The sequence below is a fragment of the Penaeus monodon genome, chromosome 3 (assembly GCF_015228065.2).
Source record: "Penaeus monodon isolate SGIC_2016 chromosome 3, NSTDA_Pmon_1, whole genome shotgun sequence".
NCBI lineage: Eukaryota > Metazoa > Arthropoda > Malacostraca > Decapoda > Penaeidae > Penaeus > Penaeus monodon.
In genome coordinates, this window is record NC_051388.1 from 13358023 (window position 1) to 13373894 (window position 15872).

General features: G+C 36.7%; 2 protein-coding genes across 2 annotated transcripts in view; one reads left to right on the forward strand and one right to left on the reverse strand.

The window, feature by feature from the left end:
* LOC119591965 (transmembrane protein 243-like) overlaps positions 1-15872 on the forward strand; it is a 77646-nt gene that overhangs the window by 13455 nt on the left and 48319 nt on the right. The window lies entirely within an intron of this gene.
* Positions 5837-15872, reverse strand: part of LOC119591954 (F-box/SPRY domain-containing protein 1-like) — a 50102-nt gene continuing 40066 nt past the window's right edge. The window contains exons 2-3 of the mRNA XM_037940711.1: positions 6542-6632; positions 5837-6216 (exon numbers count right to left, since the gene is read on the reverse strand). Of these exons, the coding sequence (XP_037796639.1) occupies positions 6122-6216; positions 6542-6632 (186 nt within the window). The 3' untranslated portion in view covers positions 5837-6121. The remainder of the gene's footprint in view (positions 6217-6541; positions 6633-15872) is intronic.

Here is a 15872-nt window from a genome sequence, read left to right on the forward strand (position 1 = left end):
GCAAAATGTAATTTCAAATAATTAGAAAAAACCTTTAAACCCAATTTAAGTGATGTTTTACCACCATGCAATGTGTGTAAAATTAATGCCAAGATAAGGAAAAAATCATCTATAATGTATGTAGCTTTCCATATGATTTTCGTAAATGTGCTGTACTTATCAGAACAATCTGCAATAAAAGAAGATACACGAAACTGCAATAAACTAACCATATTATCTTGCTTTGTATTCAAATTTATTACATTTTAAAAATCTTCTCCCTGGGAGATGTATTCAGCTGTAAAACCAGTAAAGATTTGAAAAACAACTCATTTCTTTAGCATGGATTATTCTCCAAATATTGTTCATTTTGCTTAAATGTCCAAGAAATTTATCATATAACTCGGATTCCTAAGAACTTGTTTTTCTTTTGCTTCAGTAGTGTGTAAAAAATATGTAGGTTTTCAAATATTTTCCTTGTATAGTGTGTAAAAAATATGTAGGTTTTCTTCAAATATTTTCATTAATAAGTAATATTTCCTATGCAACTTTCATTTATTATGAGACAGGTGTAACCACTTTTAAGGCTTTTAGGACTCTCACTCCTCGTAAGATAATGCTGTCTGTTCTCTTCCAATTAGTAACTGTATATCTTCACTTTTTTCTTTTTGGCACATATAAGAGCTGCAGGGCAATTCTGCCTGTTGTTCCAAGTCAGATATTTTAACTGAAGATATTTTCTTTGGGGGCAATACAAGATACTGCTTAGTGCTAGAAATTCTATCATTTGTACATTGTAAACCTTACAGATAGAATATGAATCATGGCTTTGCATGAGAAGCATCTTATCTGTATCTATCAGAATTTAAACAATACCAGATATTTTGATAAAATGTAACTATATTTTTGTGTATTTGTGCTCACCATACACTAAGATAATGGCAAAACCAGAGGCAAGAACATATATTATACATGATAATCAATGATACAATAACTTGATCTACATTTAATAAAAATATTTATTGAAGAGAATATCATTTGTGTAATTATCATTTTTAAAATTGTCATGAATAGCTGCAAACAAAATTTTCAAAATTCTCTATCTCCTTTCAAAGATATCTTGGAAGGTCATCTTTCATACTTGTACAATTTCATTATCTTGAGTTTTTTGCTAAAAATACCTTAAGATTTGTAATTTGTTTTGAACTTATTGAGTTGTTAACTGAATAAGATTTTTTTTAATTAAATTTTTATCAACATAATATTACATTGTCTGATTAAGTTCATATATATCATATCAACAATGTCAATACAATGTTTATACAATAAATAATAACAAATTTGAGATCAAAATCTGTAGTGAGAGATTTTTTCCTAGGTCATATAAAACCAAAAAATTATTGATGATATAATGATGAATTTGGTTTTTAACTGCACAATTCTAAATTCATATATACCCTGAAACATAATTATTCATTCATGAGACTGGAAGACAGAAGATACATCAATCATTCAATGCAGCCCTTTAACTCAGTCTCATTATTACTAAACAAAGAAATTTGGTACTAACATTTTAAAAAATGGGATACATACCACTATTTGCTTTTGTTTTTATGCACTCAAAATACAGTAAACAACTTACTTTCATACAAGAAGTAAAGATTAGTAAAAGTTCTTAACAGTAAGTAACATTTTCTTTGGAAATTTAGTAAACCCAGGGTAATATTGGAGCAAGTAAAGAAGGAGTAAAGAGGTCAAACAGATAGTTCAAATGATTTACTTGACAAGACTTCTACATGACTGATTATGTAAGTTCCTTTTAACTTCAGTGAAAAATGTCTATTCAACATTCACTCAATGATAAAAAGGGCTGGAATTGAATTGCAGTATGAACCAGTAACAGCATCAATAATTTCAGACCTAAACTGTCATTATTACATCCACTTCCTTACATAAAATAAATATTTAACAAGTTTTGCCAGCAGTGGTTAGAATGAATGAATGCTGGGGACCATAGAAATAGTTCTGGAGAAATGGAATGTATATTGCTTTGTCTACTGGACAGGATTCCTACCTTGTCAAAAAGTTTGATTCCTTTAACTCTTAACAGTACATAGCAGAAACAGCTTGCCCACTATTGAAGAATATGCAAACATATTGGTATGCTACACAATAAGTATACCATGTTTCTTTAGTCTCTTCAAAAAGCTCATGCTCCAATAGAGCATACCAGCTTCAGCATGACATTCCCTTACAGTATTTAATCCCACCCTCTACAGAAGTTCGACAATTAAAAATTAAAAACAACTAACAGTATTCATGTGTGATGACCATGACAGATGTACATTGATGATATATGAAAATGAATATGCAGAGCTATCCATTATAGAGGAGAGGAACACATTTTTGGATGAATTAAACACAGTTCATGAATAGATTCTGAGACTGTACTGCAAACATTACCAGCCCTAATTGCAGTGTACATAGAGCACACTTGACACAAGTTCATCATACATACACCATCATCCCTGCTTCCTGTGCTAGAATTAAAGATAAACAAATATTTACAAATCTTAAATATATGTACATATGTGAACATGCTGGGCAAATAGTGCCAACATAACAAAATACTAAACAGTATCTTTCTACTCTACAAGACCATATAAAACACTTGGTACGAAGGAGACCACTGTGATGTAGATTTATAATTATCATTTCATGTAAAAATGTCCAGTCTCTCCAGTTTGTTTTTCATTCTGCATTCAAGTACAACATAGGAAAAATTGTTATCTGAAATGTATAAGAAGCCTAAAAAGTTCTTTCTGTTCATGTAATGACCAATAGCAGATCTTTTTTTTTTTCTTTGTGACTAATATTTTAGGTAATGACACAAAAAGAACACAACATACACTACATCCCCTAACATACATTGTAAAGTAACATTTATTACAAATGTGAACCATCCAATCTTTGTGAGGATTTTTGTCATTTTTCTCATCTTGTATATCCCTTTATTTCATCATTCTCATTTTGTATTTCTGTTGCCCCATAATGAAATTACAAAACATGCAGATTTTCCTTCAAAATTTAATGACATGGCATGCAGAATATATTTATTAGACTTTCATTATAAAAGCATTAAACCTCATGTGTTCAGCTTATAAGTAACTTTTAAGTGCCTGATAAAAGTTCTAAAGATAACATACAATGCCAGTGCTTTATTATATCAACAATAATGAACCAATGGAAACAGTGCATTCATTAACAAATAAATTAGGTTCTACATTCAACTTTGACACATGAAACCTGAATCATTCAAGCATTAGGTATAGGTTCAAAACTAACTGTACCCTCTATGATTTGTATCTTCATATTTAAGTAGAGGACAAAATTAAAGGTAAAAATGCAAAGGGTCATTTGCACTCTTGATCATAAATGTGAGTTGAGCATGTGAGTTTGATTTGTAGTGTAAATGCAATTATAAAACTGAGACAACATGTGTGTGTGATTGAAAGTAACAAGAAAAAATGGAGAAAGGAATAAGCATGAGAAAAGAAAAGTGTACTTGTAAACCTACATGTGAGAATGTACACAAATAAGACATATGGCTAATGGCTAGAACTTAACGGTCTGGTAACATAAATGACAATTATCAGGTAAAGATATCAACCATAGAAAGAAATACAATCAGCTTTGAATAATCACAATAAACAAGCAATAGCTCGGACAGCCTTATACATAAGTAGTAATTGCACTGAGTTGTGTGTGTTGTACTTGTTCATCCTTTTCAAAGGTATAACCAACTTTCATTAATGCACTTGTATATGGTCACAGGTCCACATCCAGCACATGCACCTACAAATACCCACAAACATACATATGAATACATATATGCACACATACAAACACAGACACACACACATACACACAAAATTTAAACCTACTTTTGGTAAGATCTGTTGCTCATTCAACACAAATAATATCTTATGGTTCTGTATCACGACAATTTGTACAAATAAAAATTAAATATAGAGCTAAATAATTAAATTATTGGCAACATCAACTATACTAAAAATAATTAATAATGATAATAATAGTAATAATTATAATACATCAGAACAATCAGGAAGTCTTCAAAAATCACAACAATTGCAAAAGCTCAAATGAGGGAAAAGTTTCCATCAGGTAACATGCCCCTTCCCTTTTTGTCTGCACATGAACACCAGCCGTTCCACAGGCTGTTCATATTTTTTGTTTTTTTTATAAACAGGGATTACAGTGAAAAAAATAAAAAGAAAGATCTGATGCTACACTCTACACATGACAATGGCATCCTGACTTGTAATAGTAACTTTTTCTGGTCTATACTCCCATCATATATTTAGCAAGGAGCAAAAAGAAAGAATGGATGAAAAAATATAATAATAAACAGGAATGTAATCTCTCCACACTAAAGTGGAATGACTATCAGGTTGAAGATGAAAAGCCAAGAAAGTGTACTGACGAACTTGGCAACTGGAATGTCTAAGGAAAAGCACCAAAGAACTGTCTGTATCGAAGTTGGAAAATGTAAGGAGATATCACATCATACTCCAAGATAAATATGAGATCAAACAATTGAAAAATTAAAGGCTGAGAGAGAGAGAGAGAGAGAGAGAGAGAGAGAGAGAGAGAGAGAGAGAGAGACAGAGACAGAGACAGAGACAGAGACAGAGACAGAGACAGAGACAGAGACAGAGACAGAAGACAGAGAGACAGAGAAAGGAAGAGAGAGAGGGAGGGAGGGAGGGAGGGAAGGAGAGAGGGAGAGAGAGAGAGAGAGAGAGAGAGAGAGAGAGAGAGAGAGAGAGAGAGAGAGAGAGAGAGAGAGAGAGAGAGAGAGAGAGAGAGAGAGAGAGAGAGAGAGAGAGAGAGAGAGAGAGAGAGAGAGAGAGAGAGAGAGAGAGAGAGAGAGAGAGAGAGAGAGAGAGAGAGAGTCTAAAATGAAATAAAAGATTAATGCACATATATGAAAGCTTAAAAGAAAGTTATCAATCCCTCACCATCAATCTATGAAATGTGTGATCACTTCTGCTACTAAATGACTAGATCATGTGCTACCTGAGCACAATTAATTGAACACAAAAAAGGTGGGAGCTTAAGGAATGCATTCCACAGATGGAACAGAACCAGTCATCCATGACTCAGCCACAGATGAGGAAGGATCAATGCATAAATATTTTAAACTATACAAATGCAAAATATAAGCATGCTGATAATATCACTATTTGCCTCAATAAATAATTACTTGTACATTCAGACTTACACTTTTTTTCAAAACCCTTTTTAAAAAAAGAAGCCAATGCTGTACACACACCTGGTAGTACATGAGAAGCTCCCTCTACTCCTGAATACTGCATTTTGTTGCATGACATTATTCTTTAACTTCTGTTCATGTTTATAAAGTCAATCAGCTTTTACAGATATATATATATGCTAACAGACATATATATCTATATATTTTTTTTCAAATACATATACAATAATTTAAAACAGTTGTATCTTCATAAAAAAGACTAAAAGACAATGTTCCTCCAGTATTATGTTTCTCAAGGCACATTGCACATAGTGCAGAGATAAACTCTGTTAGGCATGCTTTTCTTTTTTTTATTCTTTGTTGCACTGAACGAAGATGTTTTCACACATCTGCTAACATCTTCCCTTTGGTTTGCATCCTATGCCTTTTTTCAACAACTGTAAGGCGTCAATGGCTTGCATCTTTTTTTTTAACATAAAAAAGCCACTAAATGTTTCAGGAAGTCACAATATCCTTCTCTTATTTCCTATGTGTTTTTTTATTGTTATTCTTTATTTTCACTTTTGCGTACAATACAGCTCTATTCTTGGGAGATGGTAAGACAGCTCACCACACCACAACCGTCCTCTTGCATGGCCACCTGTCCCCTTTGAGCTCCATCACTCACTGAAAGCTTCTTTCTGAGCCAAAGCGTCATTTCCAGCAGTCGACCACTGCCACCATACATGACCTGCCGCACACCCGTCATAATGTACGAGGGCTTGTGGGCGGACAATCCCTTGAGATCAGCGAGGAACCATGTTGCGCTCTGCAGCCTGGTATAATCTGTGCTAAGCATACAGCGGGTCAGCCATCCAACGGGGGTCCTAAGTATACCATTGACACCTCTGTGTTGCCATACACAGCAGAAACAGAGGGATATAGCTGCTTATCTGGTAGACCTGAAAGACAGAAAAAAAAGGTATTATAGTTTATTTACAAATATGAATAAAAATATGGAAATTGTGAAAGAAGGAGAAAGGGAAATACTTCAATGTATGTCATAAATACTAGATGCTGTAAAAAACACTAATGCATTCATTCATTCATTCTACAACCTATCTTCTGACTAATCATATTGATAAAGAGGAAACAACTAAACTTATTTGACATAAGAACTATATGCCTATGAAGATCAAGATTTCCACATTAGTCTTATCCATCTTAGTAAACTACCGAGACAAAAACACTTTCTCAAACAAACCAAAGAAAAAATGTTGAGCTTACCTCTAAATGCAACGCCAAGAAATTCATAGTTCTTCTCAAATGCTAAAGTGTTGTCGTCACAGTCCAATATCACTCGTATTCTCTCTCCTACCTGAAATTGAGATCAACTATTAACAAAATGCAAAGTCAGCCAAGTTGCCCATACATATCTTCCTTAGTACAAAAACTACAGTACAATAATTTCTACTATATTATCTTTTATTATTTCTTTTGCTTTTGGAGCATACCTATATTTTCTTCTACTGTTGCCAAAAAACACAGACAATAATACTCAACGATTCCCACATCAATAAAAAAAAAACTATGAATAAAATAATAAACTATTACATCACGAAAACTTGTGTATTGTTCATTGTTTAACAGCAAGTATTCCTCAACTGCCCAAAGCAGCTGTGATCAAATGAGAGCAACCAACTTCTGTTTATAACTGCTCCCCAGGGGATGTTCAGTTTTCAAATTTTTCTCATTGGAAAAACAAAAATGTATCACTGTTTATCTTCTTTTTATTTAAAATTTATTGAAACTTTAGCCTAATCTTCTCTCATCCTTATTGATACATGCTGCATTATTATTATTATTTTTTTTTATCTCTTTTTTTCATTATCTCAACTGTTTTTGATATTATGCAAACATTCAAAACCAGTCTTTTAAATACTGAATAAACATTCAAAATTTATTTTATTTTTACTGTATTGGAAGTGAAACATATGAAGCCATAAGTTTTTTTTCTGAACCTTTATAACCTACAAGACTGGCTAAAAACAGATTTTTCAGTTCTTGAAAAATTCTGTAAAAGCAGCTGCTTGAAAAATTACATGTAAAACAGGCTTCAAGTATTCCCTGATTAAGAAAAAATAACTATAACAAAATAAAATAATACATCTTACAAGAAAACCACAAGGAACATATATAAATAACAGTATATACAAGTACACTTAATATCATGAAGGATACCAAACTAACATGACTGGGTAGCTGTCGCTTGGAATTACGTATATACTTTCATATGGCATCTTGACAAACATAAATCATCATATATAAAAGTAAGTGTTTTTCTTTGTATTTTTAGCTCCCACGTCTTGTGAAGTCTGAAGAATGTCAATATGTTCAAAAACAATGTCATATTTATTGGGGGGTACCTATCAAATAGACTAATGACAATTAAATATCTTAAAAATCACAAATTAGCATCAAGTTATCCATGGGATGACAAAAATATGTTTTGCTTTAAATTGTAACATGTATGTATATATCAATAATTTTTTGCTTCTTCACATATATGGATAATATACTCTTGGGCATTCTTTATTCCACTTATAGTTAGGTACACTTCTTTGCATTATGTCAACATTGTACACACTGCCACTGAAGTGTGCAATTGCTTAACCTTTATATTTCAAATGGTAATACTATGTAGTAGTTACAGATTATGTGAAAAAATGAACATAGTTATGGCCATGAACTGCACACTGAATAACCACCAATATAATGACAACTCATCCTATAAAAAGTTTTACCAGAAAACACTCCAGTCAGATCCTTCCAAACTCCTGTGTACATGATACCATGGCCACTATTGCTTCTATATACTGAAAATTGTTAAAGTTCATGGCAGACATTTGTTTGCACTTAATGAAAAACAGTAGTTTCATTTATATTCAACATAGTAAGGTAGTAGTCCTGTCATTTCAAACAAAAGTTATGTAAATCAAGTAAAACACGCAACAATGGACCAAAATATTAAATTTGATTGTAATGTCTTCTAAATATGCTCAGGCTATATGGTGATGAGGGATGAAAAGTAGTGGCACATCTAAGTAACTACTTAAACCTGCCTTGGCAACCTCCTGTTCACAACAGTCATTCAAAATTCCCCTGCAGAAAAATTACATATTATACTATCTTCCTAAAATGCCAATAAAAGACAACAGAAAATTCATTCAGATGTAGTAGTAGTAAAAACTGATCAAGAACAAAATCACTATATGTTTGCATGAATTGCAGACAGCTGAGCATAAAAACTGTTTCTACGGCAGGTTTAGGTACAGCAGAAGTGATATCATATTGCTGAAAAAAAAATGAAAGTAACAAATTCAAAACAGACAGTAAGAAACCAATATGCAAATGTTTAACTGATGATCTGAATGTGACACATCTAGAATGCTGGTGCCAAGTGTATTAATGAATGTCTATTTGCATATATACACTTTCTGCAGTGTAAAATAATGTACTCAAAAAAAGTTGGAAATATAGCATTGCAAGGTTGTGTTATCTGACTGAAAACCCCAAGGTGATCTTGATATTTCCATACAGCATCTGCTAGGTTTGAAAATCAAATTCACTATGACATGTATAGCAGTCTCTCAGTATCAAATTTAGTTAGAATATAAACATGTGTGTTAAAGTAGGCAAGTTGAATATGTACCACTGTTGCATTAACTATTACCTTAACCCCTAAAGTCTGAATAGCCATGATCATAGCTTTCTGGGAGGGGGGGGGGCAAAATGTATCCAAGCAGTCACAATAGAGCAAAGCTTCTGAAAAACAAGCTATTTTCTTTTTTACTTCTGTCAATGGAAGGCAGGGAGTATGATGAAGGTAATTTTGTTACTGTTTAGTAGTTTCTTCCAGCTGCACCTACCCAAACCCCATTTCCCTACCCTCTTGCACCCCTGTGTCTCCCTGAGCCAATAAGTGAGTCCTGGTTTTGTTCCTGCTTCTTTTCTTCTCGTGAATGAATATAGTATAAAAGCATTAAGTGTAAAATGAGAATTCTCTTAATGTATGGCATATAGAACCCCCTACAAACACCCCCATCTTCCCATTCCTTTGGCCCCCTCTTTGTCTCCCCAAACTAATTATATGAGTGCCTCTAATGTAAACTCTACCTCTATTCTACTTGTGAATGAACATAGCAAATATAAAATTAAAAGTGTCATAATATATGGCATATACACCTCAATACCCTTCCATTTCTACCCATTTCCTTAGTGACCCCTAGTCTTTCAGAACCAATCATGTGAGCACTTAAGGGGAGCTGCCAATTTTGAGGGGAAAATCATTATTATTGATAGTTTTACAATGAAAATATTATGAATATATATATAATATATGAATAAGGACTGACGTGTAAAAGTTCCCTTACCTCCCCCCCTTCCACCCCTCAAAATCAATCTTTTAAAATCTTTTTAAATTCCTCCTACAGCTTCTATTGTACAGTTATGTGCTTCACATGAAGGTTAATGGTTAATGGTTAATAGATAGAAAAAATAAATGTGCTAGACATCAAAGGTCGTATAGCACTATGGTAAAGTATTGTGGCAAAATGGATGGAAACAAGTTAATGATCGGTTAATGTGTTAGCTGTCAAAGGTTGTAGCATATTAGTGAAAAGGATATAAAGGGGGGCAAATGGAATACAGTGGGGATTTGTAAAAGAATGTGGATGAAGGTATAGGGCAATCAGACCAAATGGAGAATGTGTCTGAGGAAGGGAGAGATACACAGTATGGGAAAACTGCAAAACAGCTATTATGAAACAATCAAATGGTAATACGGTAAAAAACAATAGTTGTAGAAGTAGGAGAGGAATCCTGAGAATGAAATAAGGGAACAGGGGATGGTGGCAAAGTATCGGGAAGAATGTCCAGGGGGGGAGGGGGTCCACAGAAGGACATTGTTTTGACTTAAAGGAGTCAGGAGAGCATCTTAGTGGGGGTGGTAAGGATAATGTAAGGGGAACTTGAGGAGGAGGAGGTTGGATATCAGAAGTTACTTTGAAGTGTAGAGAGAATAAAGGAATTAAAGGGTGGATGAGGAAATGGATCATTCTCTTGAGTCATGTTTATGAACTTTTGGATGTCTTCAAGAGTTTCTGGAGGGGAGTTGGGTGGAGAGGTCTGAGAATCAAAGGTTTTATGTGGAGGAGAAGAGGGAACAGATGTCCAAGGAGGAGAGGGAGAGGTGGGTAAGGGAGAGGAAGTGGTAGGAGAAGATGGAGTGGAATGTTTAGGTTGTCTGGTGTGACAGGTAGAGTGAGAAGGAGGGGGAGGGGTAGGCACTGGGGAAGTGGTAGAGACTGGAGTATCTGGATTTAGACTGGAAAAGGAATTTGACTGGGGGAGAGAGGTAGCAGAGATAGGTTGGTTCGGGGTAGAGGGAAAAGATACTGGGGAGATGCTAAGACTTTTTGAGACGATGGGAGGAGAGCAGAGTGAAGTACAGTTTTTAAGTAGAAAGAGAAAAACCTTGTTGGAGTGCTGCTTGTCTGGCCTCACGTAGAGTGAGGCCTAGTTTGAATCTGAGAACTGCTACCTCAGATTCGAGCTTGAAGGCAGGGCAGCTTCTATTAAATACATTATGAGCACTACCACAATTAGCACATGTGCATGACTGAGCAGAGCAATTTGAACAGTCATATAGAGGACGGCAGGTTGTGGAGCAACAGTGTTTGGCTGGGTGACCAAAACACCAACATTTCTGATACTGATGGGGAAGAGGTTGATATGGTTGGACAGGGCAGGACACTACACCAATATAAACTTCAATGGACTGCCACTGCAACATAGTCAACAAGGCATGCGAGCAAGCCGTTTTCACAATCTGACCAGTCCTTGCTGTAGACAGGACAGTCAGTTGGAGAGACAGAAACAGTATAAGTATTAAGGGAGTGAGGTTCGGAAACAATAGGTTTACCAAGTGAGGTCAGTCAGGGTAGATAGTGCATGAGCTTGGGACTCAGATGTAACTGTGACAAGGCGTGAACGATCAGAATGACTGCAAAAGGAAACTTTGCCTACTTGTTTTTGGAGACATTGTTGGAAGAGGTGGAAGCAGTAGAAGGGCAGGAGGAAGTTGGGGTGGTATGGAGAGAGGTAGTTCTGTTGGGAGGAGGACAATAAGGATGAAGAGTAGTAATAAGAGGGTGGGGGTAGACAATGAGGAAGACTGTGCAGCAGAAGATGGGGTGGAAGATGTTGGGAAAGAGGAAGGGGTGTACTCTGAAGGTTGAGTAGTGACCTGGGTGGATGACTGGAATGGATAGAGTTGATAGCAAATATCGAAGAGGGGTATTAGTATCAGTTGGAGCCATGGTCAAAGGATAAGCAGGGGTCAGGAAACCAATGAAATCAAATTTAGGTAGGCTAGATGACGAAGGGGCAAGCCTTACTGTCCCTAATAAAGGTAAAACATCTTCATTATTAGCCATGGTGAGCCTGAAATAAATGGAGAGAGGAAATGGTCTACCCCTCAGGGTCCCCATGAGGGGTAAGGGCTAGACAATTAACCAAGGGAATACCATGCCCATGGCTCCTAAAGGTCATTCACGACTGACACAAAGCCATCCTTTCAACCTTTCAGCATGGCTCTTACACCTTAGGCAGTGGACAGAAGAAGGGGATGCTGAAGACAAGAAGGAAAGGAAAGGGGGGAGAAGAAAAGACCATGCACAACTAGTTGAGGCGAGGGCTGAGGTCCATGGTAAGGGTGATCCCCTACATTGGCCCCTAGTCTTCATTTCATAAGCCCCCCACAACAATGAGCAAGGGATTTGGGGGGTTCACATGAAGGAAAGGTCATTACATGCTATTTGGTGTAACAATGCCATTTTTGTAAATGTCTGGTTCTATTTACCTATTTACTTTTTCTTTGATGTGGCAAAAAAAAAAAAAAAAAAAAAAAAAAAAAAAAAAAAAAAATATATATATATATATATATATATATATATATATATATATATATATATATATATAATTATATCTCTTCCCAGAAAACTTTGAAATAGCCCCAGTGTGTCCTGGTATGCTGGCAAGAACACGCCCTCTCTCTTCTAAGAGTGGAGGCTCACTGGTGCCAGGTCTATGAAGTATTTTATACAACAATGGAAGTGCAAAATAAAAATAAATAAATAGATAAATAAATAATAAATAAATGGAGTGGGGTTTATATTTCAAGCCATAACTTGGGTAGATATAGTGAATGTAAGTGTAAAACTTCATCAGATTGTTGCCAGATGTAGTAGCTCTGCCTAGAATTTTTTCAGTGTCATTTCCACCTTAACCAGCTGCTCCCCTTAACACTATTCTAAAATGTAGTAACACCACATGTGAACAAACCCACACAAGAAATGTTAGTGTCAAAGTTTTGAATGACCCCGTGACATTGCTGAACAATTCAGTATTTACTTTACAGACATTGGGATAAATCATAATCTAAACCCCAACAACCTCATTAATAACATTTTTGAGGCATCCAGTAAATGATAGGATGTCCCTTCTTCCTGTCACTGTTCAGGAAGTGCTGGACAATTCAATCCACAAAAAATACTTCTGCAGGTCGTGATGGAATACACATCAAAACTAATAAAAAAAGATTGTTCCACAAATGGCCCATGTATTAGTGGATATATTTAATGCTTCTTTCCAAACCAAAATATTCCCTAATACACTAAAGTCATACTCATTTTTAAAGCAGGTGATAAAAAACTACCAACCCATTACCACACTCTCAGCACTAGCTATCCTATTTGAAAAATTGGCATTATGATACTTAGAACATTGCAAATGCAATAAAGTCATGACCCTTCCCAATTTGATTTTGTCACTTAATCTGTTCTTGTAGATTTTACCAGCTGAGTTCTACAATAATTCCAAAATAAATTGTTCACACTTGGTATTTTCTTAGACTTTAGCAAAGCCTTTGATACAGAATTCTAGATGACTCTGGTATTCAAGATAACGTTAACAACTGACTCAATTTTAATTAAACCAACAGGATCCAGTATACTTTATATGATAAATGTTCCTCTTCCACCATATCTTTTCTTATTATATACAAATGATTTTGTAAACTGTGCCAATCTATTCAATTTTACTTTATGTGCTGATGATGTCACATTGCACACTGCTGGTCCTAAAATTCCTAATCACCAATGCCAACCACAGCCTGAGCCACATAAACAAATGGATTCTCTGTAATAAGCTTAACTTAAACACAAATAAAACTCACTTTGTTATAATTCATCCAAACAAAGAGATGCCTCACATCCTACCCAAATAATGATTTGACAGGAAAATTATCAAATGTGCTTACTACACTAAATTTCTAGGTGTTAGAGTTGACCACAGTTTAAGCTGGACCTTAAATATCCAAGATATCGTCAGCAAAATCAGTAAGCAACATGGCATCATGTACCATATAAGAAATATTCTATCCACCGAAGCCTTCAAACAGATATTATTTGCTGTTATATCTTCATTTTATTAATTAAAATGTTGTACGTAATGGAGTCCCCAAGAATTGCCTGAAATGTCTATTTATAGCTCAGAAGAAAATTATAGGATTCATTGCCCACCTGCATTGGTATAACCACACCAACACAGCTTTCAGAGAATTATATAATAAAATTCTATGAACTGAATGATTACTGCTGTGCTACATAAGTTTTTAACGGTATAAAAGCCCCGATAGCAACGCAATGTTTACATATTGAAACAATAGTCATTATACAAGAAATGCTATCCAACTTTCTCTCTCTCTCTCTCTCTCTCTCTCTCTCTCTCTCTCTCTCTCTCTCTCTCTCTTTCTCTCTCTCCTCTCTCTATCTGTTCTCTCTCTCTCTCTCTCTCTCTCCGTCTCTCTCTCTCTCTCTCCCGCTCTCTCTCTCTCTCTCTCTCTCTCTCTCCCTATCGCTCTCTCTCTCTCTCTCTCTCTCCCTCTCCGTCGCTCTCTCTCTCTCTCTCTCTCTCTCTCTCTCTCTCTCTCCTCTCCTCTCTCTCTCTCTCTCTCCCTATCCGTCTCTCTCTCTCTCTCTCTCTCTCTCTCTCTCCCCTCCCTCTCTCTCTCTCTCCGTCGCTCTCTCTCTCTCTCTCCGTCGCCTCTCTCTCTCTCTCCGTTGCTCTCTCTCTCTCTCTCTCTTCCGTTGCTCTCTCTCTCTCTCTCTCTCTCTCTCTCTCTCTTTCTCTCTCTCTCTCTTATTCTTGCTCTTTCTCTTCCTCTCTCTCTCTTCGTCTCTCTCTCTCTCTCTCTCTCGCCCTCTCTCTCTTCTCCTCTCTCTCTCTCTCTCTCTCGCTCTCTCTCTTCTCTCTCTCTTTCTCTCTCCTATCCGTCGCTCTCTCTCTCTCTCTCTCTCTCTCTCCGTCGCTCTCTCTCTCTCTCTTCCGTCGCTCTCTCTCTCTCTCTCCGTCGTCTCTCTCTCTCTCTCTCCTCGCTCTCGTCTCTCTCTCTCCTTTGCTCTCTCTCTCTCTCTCTCTCTCTCTCTCTCGGTCTCTCTCTCTCTCTCTCTCTCTCTCCTATCCGTCGCTCTCTCTCTCTCTCTCCTCTCCTCTCTGTCGCTTCTCTCTCTCTCTCTCCTCTCTGTCGCTCTCTCTCTCTCCCTCTCTGTCGCTCTCTCTCTCCCCTCTCTCTCTCCCTCTCCGTCTCTCTCTCTCTCCGTCTCTCTTTCTCTCTCCGTTCTCCCCTCTCTCTCCGTCTCTCTCTCTCTCCGTCTCTCTCCTCTCTTCTCTCTCTCTCTCTCTCTGTTGCTCTCTCTCTCTCTCTCTCCTCTCTCTCTCTCTCTCTCTCTCTCTCCCTCTCTCCCTCTCCCCCTTCTTCCTCTCTATCTCTCTCTCTCTCTCTTCTCTCTCTCTCTCCCTTCCCCTCTCTCTCTCCCTTCTTTTCTCTCTCTCCTCTCTCTCTCTCTCTCTCTCCTCTCTCTCTCTCTCTCTCTCTCTCCTCTCTCTCCCCTCCTTTCTCTCTCTCTCTTTCTCCCTTCTCTCTCTCTTTTTCCTTTCTCTCTCTTCTCTTTTTCCTTTCCTCTCTTCTCTCCCTCTCTCTCCTCTTTCCCCCCCCTTCTCCTCCTCTTTCTCCCTTCTCTCTCTCTTTTTCCCCTCTCCCCCTTCTCTCTCTCTTTCTCCCCCTTTCTCTCTCTCTTTCTCTCTCTCTCTCTCTCCTCTTCTCTCTCTCTATCCCTCTTCTCTCTTCTCTCTCTATCCCACTCCCCACTTCCCTCTTCTATCTCTCTCCTCTCTCTCTACCTCTCTTCTCTCTTTCTATCCCTCTTCTCTCTCTCTATTCCTCTTCTCTCTTTCTATCCCTCTTCTCTCTTCTCTTTCTCTATACCACTCCCCACTTCCCTTTGCTCTCTCTCTATTTCTCTACTCTCTCTATCTCTCTGCTCTCTCTATATCCTTTTTTTTCTCTCTCCTCTCTCTCTCTTCTATCTCTCTTCTCTCTCTCTATCCCTCTTCTCTCTCTGCTCCCACTCTATCTTTCATCTCTCTACCTTTCTATCTCTTTTCTCTCTCACTCTCTATCTCTCTTCTCTACCTCTATCCCTCTTCTCTCTTTCTA